The 14,235-nt window shown below is 42.6% G+C and overlaps 1 protein-coding gene across 1 annotated transcript in view; it reads right to left on the bottom strand.

Annotated features, from left to right (window-relative positions):
- LOC146573573 (receptor-type tyrosine-protein phosphatase gamma-like) overlaps positions 1-14,235 on the bottom strand; it is a 368,884-nt gene that overhangs the window by 98,333 nt on the left and 256,316 nt on the right. The window contains exon 6 of the mRNA XM_085272820.1: positions 8,440-8,506. Within this exon, the coding sequence (XP_085128946.1) occupies positions 8,440-8,506 (67 nt within the window). The remainder of the gene's footprint in view (positions 1-8,439; positions 8,507-14,235) is intronic.

Genomic DNA, 14,235 nt, shown 5'->3' with positions numbered 1-14,235 from the left:
AGGATAATCTAAGATAACGGAGGGTGACCTAGACACCTGTAGGAGACGGCTGAACAGCAGAGGCAGCGGGGAGGCGGAAACAGGACTAGGTAGGGGCCGGGGCACTGGAATAAGAGGAGATCACGGTCAGTGGGATCCAGCAGACAATCAACGATCCTCCACAGTTGAATTGAGTTGCTTTACTTGGTTTCAGGTGGGGGGGACAGGTGGGGCGGAAGGCCCGGAAGCGGTCGAGATGTGGGGAGGCAGGCAAGTGAGTGGTGGGCCGGCAGGCCACGTCGTATCAGCAGCAAGCGGCCCAGGTGCAGGAAGGCGGGAGTGAGGGAGACAAGACCTCCACTCCAGGTGCTACCTATGGGGATAGCAGATACTCAGGCGATGAATGGTTGAGAGCGCAGGTCTGATATACTGCCGGAATAATTGCTCACAGGTGGTCAGCCAGGGAGGAGCAACCGAACCTAAAGGAGGAGGGGCCGCTGTTGGAGACCTGCAGGTACCCTCCCAGACCCTGACATAATGTCTTGATTTCCTTTGATTTGTGCTTTCATAATTTAGCATCCCCAAGAGATGACAGAGAAAACAACATATGATTGTCAGCCTTGAAGTAACATTGTCAACTTTGACATAACTTAGTGTTTCACTCTTTAACAAAATGCCCAAGAACATGGGTGGGTAAAAAAGCTTTGAAGATGATGAAAAAAAAGAGAAGAAAAATGTTGGCAGAAGACACCATAACAAAAAAGACACCTGTGCTTCTTTTACAAACTGCCTTGCAGTTTGTTGCAAGGTAGCCAGTGAATGTCCCTGCACCATCAATGTGAAATTAAAAGGCTGAATGAAAGGTTCTAATAGCAAACACAGGGACCCAGTGTCTTTGCAAGGGTTTGCAGGTTTACAGATGGAAAGGTTCATTATAGCAATGATATCCAGGAATGATGAGAAACATGAGTTGTGGTGGTTGGGAGGACCATGTGGTTTTCTTTTGTCAGGTTATTCATTTACCGTATTTCCCGGACTACAAAGCGCACCTGAATATTAGCCGCACAAGCTAAAATCAGGGGAAAATCCTGTTTTGTACATACATTAGCCGCACCTGACCAAAAGCCGCAGGTGTTTCAATGTTGACTTATCATATGTAAGAGAATATGCACAAAGGGAATTGTCAGGAAAGAGATGGCTGTTTGGAGACACATCCCTTTTATTAATATTTTGAAAAACAAGTTACGGGTACATATTTGCATAACTTTTTAGGTATATGTAAAAGTAGCCATAATTACAAGTACGAAACATGTACTGTGCTTCATAAATGAGTAACAAATGTAGTACATAACAATAACCTACAGCACACCAGAAAAATAGATTCGGACTACCTTTTAGGCTCAGGTGCAGTGACACGGCTTTAACAAGAAGAAAAGTCAGTCATTCACCACCATCTTTCTGCGCACTAAAACCACCAAAGTCCTCTTCTCCAGTGTCGGATACGAACAGGCTCAGGGTGGCTTTGTCATCCACTCTCAGCTTCTTTCCTTAGTTGTCACTTTCAAAACCAAACAAATCCTCGTTGTCAGTGTCAGAGTTGAACACCCTCTGAAGGGCCGTGGCGGTGTCCTCCTGATAGAAGTAACTTTTAAGTTTAAACTGCAGATGTCTATTATTAAAAGATACCTCCGTTATAAAGCTTTCAAATGTATTAAAATGTTCATATATTTTTGTATCACATGCCATTACATCCTGTCACGTACACACACACACACACACACACACACACACACACACACACACACACACACACACACACACACACACACACACACACACACACAGAACACACACACATGCTGATAAGTAAGCTTGAAAAACAGGAAATGCTATGCAACTGTCTCTTGGTATAAATAAATCTGACTGCAATGCCTCGGTTGTGAGTATCACCCGATCACTCACCCGTGCACGTAGCTCTATGAAACTCCTTTTGACTGTCTTGTATTCCTTCATCGTATTTAAAAATGTCACACACCACTGACACCTCCTCTCCATCATGCAGCAGTCCAGCCCTTCGAAATCCGTTGGTGATCGTGGATGTTTTCACACTTTTCCACGCTGTCAGATTCCACCGGTGGAGTTGAGCATAACTTGCTTTTCGCAAGTTTATCGCTGCTCGTCATCCACGCCTCCGGCTGAACGTGTAGCGCTACTTTGAAGTTTGTTTTTCGCGCTACTTGTACGGCACTATGTTGCCTGGCGGATGGACATGTGACTAACATACCACTCTTGAACCCCGATACTGTGTGTCTGATCACATGCCCTTCCGCCAGGCAACGTAGTGCCGTACAACAGCGGAACAAACAAAACAAATCGTCTTACGATATCACAAAAATCATGGATAATCCATAGAAAAGCCGCACCTGACTAAAAGCTGCAGGGTTCAAAGCTTGTGCAAAAAGTAGCGGCTTATAGCCCGACAATTACGGTATATTTAACGTTTCTAGAAGTTACGTTTCAGATCATCAAACTAATTTGACTATTAGACAAAGATAACACAGGTAAACACACAATGCATTTTCGAAACGATGATTTCATTCATTATGGGAGAACAGTTATCCAAACCCACCTGGGCCTGTGTGGACAAGTAATTGCCCCTCTTGTTAAATCATGAAGTAACTGATTAACGACATTTGTTGGAATGCTGAGTTCAGTTTCACTCAGGCTTGATTACTGGCAGACCTGTTGAATCAACGCATCACTCAGGATCTGTTTGACAATGTGAAGGAGGCTAAAAGATCTCAAAAAGCAACACACCATGCCACAATCTAAAGAAGCAACTGAGAATCTATCAGTCAGGAAAGGGTTATGTTTTGAAGGAAGGCTCGGAGGAGGTTGGAGCTTGTTACCATCATGGGCTCATTCGGTCAGGATGAGAATGAACAGTCAACAATCACTTGCAAGTTTCTTGTTTTACTGAATAATGAGCAAAAGGAAAGACACGCATGGACTGCTAACTGAAAGGAAATAAAGAAAATAAAGTGTGTCACTCAGTAACTCAAAATAATAGATGAACTCAGGAGACTCAAACAGAAACTCACCTCAGCTGCCGCCCCATGTGGGAGTAAAGAAAGAGTTAGCGGTAGGTGAGTGCAGTCCTTATATAACGGGTGACAGGTGAGTGCAATTAAGGGCAAGCACCACACCCAATCAAAGGTGAGGAAAAGAAAAAAGGTGCAGCTGGTGAAGTGTGCTGAAAGGTGAGTCTTTACAACAGCCGCCCCCATATTTCTAGCGAGAAATATGTTTAACTGGTTAGAGTTGACCTTTGTCAGGAAGTGGGGCAGAGGAATCAGACACGCCACAGGTCTGATATAGGTTCTGTCCTGCACTAAGACTTCTACAGTTCTGATGCGCTCATCTGGGCTCTTTAGGAGTGTTACTTTTCTACGGGCCAGACAGTTCAGGAGGTCGACCCAGAGGTCGACCCAGAGGTCGACCCAGAGGTCGACGACGCAGGCCAAACAGTTCAGGGGGCCGACCGTGGAGCCAGCGGTGGCGGCGAAGCAGGTCCAAATGCCGACCGAATGGGATGCAGCTGCAGGCACATAACTGCAAATCGTCAGGCAGTTCTGCAGGCACTGGGCACAATGTACGGGGCTTGGTAGAGACAGGACCAGGTGAGTTAGGACCAGGAAGTGCAGTGACCTCTGGCGGAATGGCAGCCACAGGCAGTGAGTCTGGTGATGGCGGCACTGCAGGCGACGACATAGAAACTGCTGATGGTAGAGTAGGAGGTAGCTGAACGGATTCAGAGCCATCAGCGGACACGAGGATGTGCTGGAATGGATCTCCTGAATCTGAACTGAAAGATGTGAACAAACACTGGGCATGCGTGGAACTGTCCTCGGGTTGTAAGTTTGTGATCGGACCTTGGAGTGTACATCCTAAGCGGGTTTTGACCGCTGCAGGAGATCCATATGGACCAGGTCTCACTGGAGCAGTAGTCGTGATAAGGTGAGTATGATTTGAGCCTTATTTTAAATTTTAACAGTGCACTAGAACAGTCACTAGGTCTATCAAGGTACAATGTCCTCACTACAGGACTAACTTCAGTTAGTTCAGGTCTCTGATTCACCTCACACAGGATCTGTAGATGTCATCCCATGCAGGTGACAAAGTCTTCTCTCAGATCACACTTTGCAGCCTGAAGAGTCCTAGCACAATGCCACCACCATGTGTTTCTCTTTATCCAGTTTATTTTCTCATCCTTTGTTTTGTGAATAAACTCAGGACACCTGCTAATGTGGTGTTCAGGTGAGCAGCAATATGCACATGTTGCCTTAGTCGTTATGATTGGTTTTCTTGGCTGTACAGTAGGGGTGGGCGGTGTAAACAGTATACGGTAGAAACGATATAAATTTGGCCAACGGTAGAGATTTTGATGGTGTCATCAAGCTGCACCTGTTTTAGTCGAAAGCATTGCAGCGGCTGCAAACATCATCTGCAAATTACAGTAATAGCGACAGTAATAGCAAAGCACTTTTGGAATATGGGAAAGCCAAAAACTGCGCTTTCTCCACTTCTGTACCATTGATTCATTCATGCTGAATTCTATCACAACGGCTCTATTCTCATGTTGTTGCAGTCAGAGGTGTGGACTCGAGTCACATGACTTGGACTCGAGTCAGACTCGAGTCATTAATTTTATGACTTTAGACTTGACTTGAAAAAATGTTCTAAGACTTGTGACTTGACTTGGACTTTTACACCAATGACGTGGGACTTGAATTGGACTTGAACCGGTTTACTTGAAAAGACTTGATATTTTACCCCAAATATAAAATTTAACATGCATATTATATGGAGATTGAAAATGTGACGTCATTCACGGGTAGAACCGCAAAGGATTCTGGGAACTCGTGGCAAGCGGTACTAGCGCACGCAGGCTTTCAATTAAAATCAGTTACACAGCGATAAAAAGAAACACAAAAATGTCAAGAAGCTGTTGTATCATTAACTGCAATAGCCGGTCGCATGACAGCCACGGGAAGCCGACGGGTAAAGAGATCGGTTGTTATCGGATTACGTCGTTGAAGAGAAATTGTTCGAGCCATGTTTCCGAAGTAACAAAGACGCGACTGGATTGCAGCCATTCAAAGATCAAATATAACGTCCCAGAACACTCCAGCTCACAGGTTAGTCTGCTCCAAGCATTTACACAAAGGTCAGTCTGCTGTTGTAGTTAATGCGTCATTTTTCTTAACATAATTGGTGATATAGGTTACAAGCAAGTCTGGCGCTGAACAGAAATTGTCGCGCTATGCTCCTTTGTTTAATGTGCATAAATAGTGAATTGTCCTGACACAATATTGCGTTTCGCTTCTGTTATTATGGTACATTGACAAAAACATATACTTTTATTCACAGAATAAAACAGTTGTTTTGTATCACTAATTGTCCAGTGCGATTACAGCATACAATATTATTGTCACTGCTACATTTCTGTAAGGCGTACCAGAAATTATTTCCACTACTAATTAATTACCGTTAAGCTCAAAGGTTATATTAATAAACGGATAACGAATGTATATTTATGAAGACTATTTGTGAGACTGGTAAACTTATGATACGTACGATGGTCTTTCGTTCTACACGGTGCATTTCAAGGTCCTGCACCCATCCGTCGGTAAACTGTACCTGGGCTTGTTGCAGTGACCTGAAGTTACTAAACTTCATGAGTGTATGCACTCACTCCAAGAAGCGTATAATTATAAATATGCATATAAATATGCTACGATGAGATAGCTGACTTCATCTAACTAGCAAATGTTGTCCAGGCTACGTTGGTGATGCAGTTTTTTTAATGTATATGATATTTTTGTCATGCGATTTTAAAGCCGTTGTTGTGCCAAAAAGTGATTGTCTGCCAAAAACTGATTTCCAGTGTTTCTGTGTATTTTTTATGTGTAATATCTTTACGTATGTTCGTAAATAGACTTCGGTGAACAGGGGATACAAAGGGGTTATATATAGAATTAAAAAATTATCTGTTTTTTAAGTATCTTTACAACTTGTACTTACATTATAACCAATCCGGTCCTTTATCCCCACTTAAAATATTTTTACAGAACTATTGTAATATTTGCTGCCATTTCTGCTGTCCTGTTGGGCAACTTACTCTTACAAAAGACATTTTTAATGTTAATTAGATTTTTTTTACTGCATAAATAAAGGTTATATAAAAGTCGCTGCCAAAAACTGATTGCGGCTTGTATCTTGCTACACGAATGTTGTTTGTGGCTCAAGATGACTTTATGTCATCCATAAGGGATGCATTTGACATATGTTTAACATATTATAGCCCAACAAGTTACTTATAGCACTTTAAATATGAGCAATCGCTTTTTGGCAAATACCGGAAATCAGTTTTTGGCAGACAATCACTTTTTGGCACAACACCGGTCCTACAACCGCATCCAAGAATAACATGCAGCTTATCTCAGAACTGTCGGTGAAAATTATTCTTGGAGCTAGGTTTAATTGAGCTGCATTTTAAAGAGGTGCAATTTCACAATTTGTGTATATTTTCTAAGTTCACTATTTTGTCATGTGTTGAGAAAAACACAGATTTAAAAATTACATGGTCTAATATTTACATAACTGCAACATACTTTTTTTCTTTTTTTTTTTTAAAGACTCGAAAGGACTTGAAATTCAAAATTTCAGACTTGTGACTTGACTCGGACTTTTACACCAGTGACTTGAGACTCGACTCTGACTTGCCTGACATTACTTGAGACTTGAGGATAAAGACTTGAGACTTACTTGAGACTTGCAAAACAATGACTTGGTCCCACCTCTGGTTGCAGTATATTAATGACTAACCTCGTATTGTGGATGGATTGTCTCAGTTGTTCTCCTGACTGAAGTTTGGTCCGTTTATAGCACATGTGTCAAAGTCAAGGCCCGCAGGCCATATCCGGCCCGGCGTACATTTATATCCGGCCCGCGAGATGTATTATTATTGTTACGCATGGCCCGGCGATATGAGGCGCTAATAATATACAAACTACAGATCCCATAATGCAGCGCTGCAGCCTCCTTGCTGAACGCTAGGCTAACTGGGAACATTCCCCGTCAATCAAGTCAAACTTCTGTAATTGTGAAGCTCGCCGCTCACAATGGTGGAGAAAAAAGTTGACTCTGAAAGCAGAGCCTTTCAGCGCCAGTGGGAGGCTGAATATATGTTTACAGACATGCTGGTAAAGCCGTGTGTCTTAGTAGTGGAGCTAATGTGGCTGTAATTAAGGAATTTAATTTAAGACGGCACTACGAGACAAAACGTCAGGATAAGCTGAAAAACCCAAATGCAGAAACTACAGAAAGTAGAAGAGCTAAAGAAGAATCTGACATTTCAGCAGACGTTTGTCACCAGAGCAAAATCACAAAGTGAAGCTGTTGCGAAAGCAAGTTTTATCGTGGCAGAGGAGCCAAATCAGCCCGGTACCACTCTGAAGAGCTGCAGGATAAAGCTGTGCGACGTCTTGTGTCCAGACAAAACGCAGATTTTGGCAAATGTGAGCCTGAGCAGAAATACGATTGCTGATCGGGTTTGTGAGATGGCCACTGATTTAAGAACACAGCTGTGTGAAAGAAGCAAAAACTTCACTGCATACTCGGCTGTGGATGAAAGTACAGACATGATGGACATTGCACAGCTGACCATCTTCATCCGTGGAGTGGAAATATTGAACATTAAATCGAGGCACGGGACAACGACAGGAAAAGGCGTTTTTAAAAACGTTTGTCAAAGTGTTACCGACATGAAACTGCCCTGGGACAAACTTGTTGGACTTACAACAGATGGAGCGCCGGTGCTGTGCGGTGAAAAAAGCGGACTAGTCCGCAGGATGGGAGTAAAGATGCAGGAGGAGAAATGGCATGTATGATGCGGTGAAGGCGTTTCAAGTGAAGCTGTCACAAATGCACCAGTGCAACCTGCCTCACTTTCCCGGTTGCCAAGTAATGTTGAACCAAGTCAGCGCACTTTGCTGAACTGGAATAATATTCCTGTCTGTTTTTATTCATATTTATGTTTAAAAAACATTGTTTTAGTGTGTTCAATAAATGTTTATCTTGTTAGCCCCCTGTGCAATTGAATTTGACACCCCTGATTTACAGCATCCTGCCATGCAATTGCATTTGTCCCTAACCACCTGAAACCCTCACGTTAACTTTTATCAAGTGGAAAAAAGTTGGTGTTCATCCAGGTGCCCTGATGAAGTGTGTGATTCGCCTCACCTGTTAGTGTTATCCTTATCCTCAGAATTGTTTTTAGTTTAAAAGAAGATTTTTGACGGATTTCAAAAATATGTTTTCTCTTGATTTTATATATTAGGGAATATCTACACTATTGAAGTCCTTCCTCTCTCAGCACTAACTGGACCTGCCACTCACCATGATGGACCACACCCTTTAGGCCATGGATTATGGGGTCAACGGCAGGATTGTCCCTTCCTCCCACCTAAGGAAGAAAAAACAAAGATATTTATTAATTGTGAAAAACAAATACTGAAAACACAAGCTTTGTAAATTATACATTTAAATGTTTATAAAATAATTTTGAAAAATAGTCTACAGTCAGTGTGAAGGTCTACAACATTAAATTCTGCTTCTGTTTCATAAATCCATGAAGGACAACAACAGTTTAACATTATTCAGTTTTACACATTTGTTTTTGCTAAATTTTGCTGTATTCTGTGTTTCTGCAGTGCACTTCTCACTAATTTTACCACAATGATGAACTCCGTTACAATATGGATTTTCGTTTATTTATTTAATTCACCCTATGGCAGCTGGGATAGGCTCTCTCCCCACGTCCCCAAATTGGATAAGTGAAAGAGGATGGATGGATGGATGGATGAGTTCAATCTGAAACTGGTGCCTCCAAATGGTGTAGTGGTTAACAGATTTTGTTAGTAAATGAAAGATTCAATTCTAGCCATTGACAAAAAATCCCCCTCAGAAACTTTGAGCAAACAGGAGATGAGAGGAAAAAAACACAAGTGTGATTAGAAGAAACAAACAGCAGCATTTAACAACCTCTTTAAGGTCTTTTCTATCTGAACTCACACTATGGGATGTCAGGAATGTGTTTTTCATTGTCTTCAGTTAGAGCATCACTGTTGTAATGTGGACTGGAAATCAACAGAAGGCATAAAAGGCAGTGAAATAATAGCAAATAACTATTTTGTCCAGACTGAAATGTTTCAAGGACACAGGCCTAGTTTAACATTTGAAAAGTTTGCATTCAAATTCCCATAAGAGACATCTTGGAGAGCCTTACAAAAGGCGCCTGGAAAGAAGTGCTGTTAAATGGCAGAACACTATATTCCTTCAGTAAGTGAGCTCTGGGGGGACAGTGTCTGCCTGTCATTTAATCATTACCTATTATTAATCTCTGGCCCTTATCCACGTGTCTCTATCCCATCTTCATCCCCTCGGCCGGATCGGATGTGGCCTCCTGGAGAAGGGCTGGACATCTCAATTTGGAGTTGACCTTGGTTAGAGGCAGCAGGCTGGGGTATGCCTTTGGGGGTATCCCCTCGGCTGGCTGCCTGTAAGTTGGGGTTTTTCCCGGTGGATGACAGGGTTTGTTCCCTGCGCCTTTGGGTCAGGAAATGGGTCCTGACTGTCATCTCCACTTATCTAACTGGCCTTCTTGGAGTCCATGGGTGGAGTGCTTGAGAATGCTCCACCTGGGGGTTACTTTAAACGTCCATGTGTGCAACAACAGTGAGACCTATAGGGGAGTGATTAGGAGGAACGGCCTGGATCTGAATCCGAGCAATGTTCTGTGACTCCTGTGCAAACCACAGTGTGTCTATAACAAAAATCATGTTCAATTCTAAGAGCGTCAAAAAGTGCTCGTGGCACCAGGACACTAGGCTGCAGCCCAATCTTATCATCATGTGGCTGTATTTTCTGGTGTGGAAAATACATTATTAGACATTAGGGTTTTTATTGGTAACATGTTAATCTAGAAGCTATTGACCATGCATAATTCGGGGCCTTAGGAGAAACATTCTGCTCGGGTGAAAAGAGGTGCTGAGTTGTCAACTGATCACTACCTAGTAGTGAGTTTGATCACGTGGAGGGGGAGGATGCTCGACAGATGCCTGCCTGGCAGAGGCCCCAGTGAGTGAGATCTTCAACTCCCATTTCCAGCTGATCTTTGACATGGAGACTGGGGACTTAAGTCTGAATGGACCTCCATAGCTGAAGTTTGTGATAACCCCCAAACCAGATGATGGTCACCGGAGGCTGAGAAAGGGCTTGGTTAGCCTGTGGGACTTCAGAGGCAGCTGATAGCTGCTGACGGGCCAGCATTATTTGCTCTAATTTCTAACTTTGGACCCCCCAGGCCTATCTTCAGATGATGTGTTCTGCTCATTGCAAGAACTAGAGAAAATAACCCAGAATGTTCCCAGGCACCTCTTTTATACTCATTTGCCCTTTGCTTCCCTCTCTCTCCTGTCTTCTCTGGACACCCAATAACATACAACCACTTTATACTAAGGCAAAGGTTACTTCATTAAAATCACTTCATCACGTTTTATTCTTTTCTCTTATTCTTAACATAGAAAATTTGATTACATTTGAACATTCACGTATTAATATACCTGACTTCATGTTTTATTCATTTTATGAAATTTTACTTCAGTTAAGTTTTTCATCTGTTCATCCTTATGTGAACAACTATTATAGCATGATGTAGTTGCATAGGATTGTTTTCTTTTAGTTTTTCCCTTTACTAAATCCTATGGCAGTACAGTCTCTCTCTCAATCCAACCTCTCTCAACACCTGCCTTTCATAGCCAGCCTGTCTCCTACACCAAACAGAAAGACGAAGGACTAAGCAGGCAGAGATGGATCATTATCACCCCTCTGACCATCATCGTGGTTTATGGCCAGTGTACATTATGAAATACCCACCTCAGAACGTATCAATGCAATGGTCTGATTCTCAACAACAGATACGCTGAACTCGTATACATTGAACTTTCTGGAATGAAAAAAAGCCTCTCAACACTGGCCCTTGGGTGACTAAACAAATCTGACCTTTGACATGCCTCACTGACCTGAGATCAGTGAGGGGTGCTACAGCGGCAGAAAAGTTCCTACAAAAACTTCAATAGTACTTACCCATACTAAGGGAACTGTTCCTTTTTTGTTACAGGAGGTGGAACGTCTTTGGGCTGGACAATTTACTTTCAATGCACAACCTCCCACTATTTAGGTTTCTAACATCTGTGTATGGTCAAAATGTAGAAACTTTTTTTTGATTTAAACCAGTAAATATGGAGATGCCCAGCTGGAGCCAGATGATTATGCTATGCTATTATCTAGCATGTACTATACCTCTTCCTCCAAATCTGCTCAATGAGATGCATTTGTGATGAGATATCACAAAATGAAACCAACTGGTTGTGCTTAAACTCATCCAGCTGTTCAAGAGCTTCAGACTTCTGGCTTGGATTTTAAAGCCTCAGTTATTCAACATGCCTGTAAACCACCCTAATTTCTTGTTCCTTTGCCCTCCCCCTCAACTGCTTCCACCAAATAAGAAACATTTGTATTTACATAAAGCGCAGGTTTTGTCTCTTAAACCATCAGGGAGACAGGCCAGGATGGCACACAGGCATGATGAGTAGAGGAAGTGGAGGAAGCCAGAATATGGAAAAATCCCACAAAAACACAGGTAGAGTACTCTGAATAACAAATAGCTTGACACATCAAAGTCAAAAAGTACTGACTACCAGACTTAAAGGTAACCGGTAGACCAAAATAGGACATAATTAAATACTCAAAGGGCTGATCTAAAACTAGGATTGGGCACGGCAGAAGAGAACTTTTGTACTGCGTTGGCTTGCCTTTCAACCTCTGAGTAGAGGCGGAAATGAGGTTGCAAATACAAGCGGCAGAAATGAGTTGGTGAGGAGTTCAGTCATTTAAGAGGGACTCAGAGTAGAGATGCCACTCCTCTACGTCAAAAGGTGCAATTTAAGGTGTTTGGGGCATCTGATTAGGATGCTTCCTAGCTACCTCCTGGGTGACACGCTGCAAAGATCTCTCAGCTGGCCAGGGAACACCTTTGGGGCATCTTTTCCAAGGTCTTGTCTGTTGTGGTAGAACCCAGCCTCTATTGATCCTGTGCTTGGAACCTGTTCCTATTACCATGATCTAATCATGGCAGAGCAGTCCATCTATGTCCAGTCATTAGAAGAATTTATCGATATCAGCCACTTCTTCTATCTACTACTGGTATATGCCATACATGGCTCTGTCCTTACATGATGGTTCCTTTTCTTTGTTTCTATACAGAGCTGCTTATGGAGGCACCAGCATCAGGTGGCTGCTCTCCCCAATCCCTCAATCTAAACTGTCCCTGATGCTCAGTACCTACACTTTCTCTTTACAAATTCTATTGGGGTTCAGTTATTCCTGAGCACAACCAAACCATGATAGCTAATTTAAACAAATGTATCATCATCTTGATTGTGGCTTTTATACAAAAACATGTTAAAGATGTTGTACATCACCTGCTTCACAAACCACCAGCAGAACTCATCCCCCTAATTCCACTAATACTTTTTTTTTTCATTAACCTGTACAACTTCAATATGTGTGCAGCCCGTGAAAAGAAATGGCAAACAATTAATTGTAAGGCAACGTGAGACAGCCTCAAACTTACCCAAAAAACATGAATTGTGTAGTTATTTCAAACAACTGAACAAGTTAAGAACTGGAACTACAATAAACACCTGGTGAGAGAAACAGGCTATATGAATGGGAAAGTGGATAAAGAGAATTCAAAGCTACCATAAAGACACAGTGAGACTATGGCAGACAGACTCATTTAGGACAAGAAAAAAAGAAAGGAGGACAGTGGGAATTAGAGTTTTATTATTAATTCTTGTCTCTGAAGGCCCACAGGCTCGTCCCCTTAAATCCTCAGCCACAGTGCTTTCCTTTACAATGTCCTACTCCCAATTTCTCTTTCCATCCACTTCTCCCTTTTCAAATTATGTACCTCTCTCTCTCTCTCTCTCTCTCTCTCTTCATTCATCCCTAAAGCTCCCTTTTTCTCTCCAGGGACAGGCTGATGCAGTGACAAATTAGAGGAAAAAAAAGAAACCACAGTAGAATGTGAGATGTCCTCATATTTTTTTCCCTATAAAAAGTCTCTCTCTTTCTACAGTGATTCCTCTCACGGTAATCCATCCAAGTTTATCTATTTTGAAAGTTGGTGACCTTCACAGAAGTAACATTTTAGTGGCTTATGTGACATGTACATAGTGGCACAGATATACTTCTGTTTTACATACTGCTTCTGTTTTACGTACTATTCTAGCTCTAAAGCTCTTAAACAATTTAAAATTGATATGGATTTAATGAGTTCAAGTCTCATGTAAATATTGGAATTATAGTTCCAGTATCAGCTAATAAAATGCACTTTTTAAAAATGTTTAAAGTAAACTTGTTTATTCTTTCATTGAAGAACAATTTTAGCAGTTTAGATTATATTTTGTACTGAATCTGGATGGCTGCTCAGATAACTGTTGACTTTGGTGAATTATCTTTCAAGAATTTAGCAGTATAACTAATTCTTGTGATTCAATATTACGGCTCATGGTTTTTACCTGCAGTGCATTTTTCTAATCAAATTTTACCCCTCCGCAAATTGCTACCTTATCGTGGTGGAGGGATTTGTGTATCCCAGCGTTCCCAGGGGCTATGTTGTCTAGGGGCTTTTGCCCCCTGGTAGAGTCTCCCATAGCAAATTGGTCCTGGGTGAGAGACCAGACAAAGAGTGATTCAGAAACCCCCTATGAGAAGACCACAGAGGGAACAGTTCACCCTGCCCGGGATAGAGTTACCGAGACCCCTACCTGGAGTCAGGCCTGGGGAGGGTGCCCGAGGGCAAGTGTCTGGTGGCCGGGTCCCGGCCGGACACAGCCCAAAAAAGGGACATGGGCCCATCTTCCTGCAGTCAGGAGGCACTGTAGGGTTCGGGTGCATTGTGAGCCGGGTGGCGGCCGGAGGTCCCCGGCTACCAAGACTGGCAATTGGGACTTGGAATGTCACCTCTCTGGTGAGGAAGGAGCCTGAATTAGTGCGTGTGGATGAGAGGTACCGGCTAGATATAGTCGGGCTCACCTCAACGCACGGCTCGGGCTCTGAAACCAGTCT

The sequence above is a fragment of the Mchenga conophoros genome, linkage group LG5 (genome assembly GCF_057382185.1).
Source record: "Mchenga conophoros isolate Kocher_MC1m ecotype Shallow Benthic linkage group LG5, M_conophoros_male_GT1.1, whole genome shotgun sequence".
Lineage (NCBI taxonomy): Eukaryota > Metazoa > Chordata > Actinopteri > Cichliformes > Cichlidae > Mchenga > Mchenga conophoros.
The sequence above is the reverse complement of the archived record's forward strand: the minus strand, read 5'-3'. Positions and strand labels throughout refer to the sequence as shown.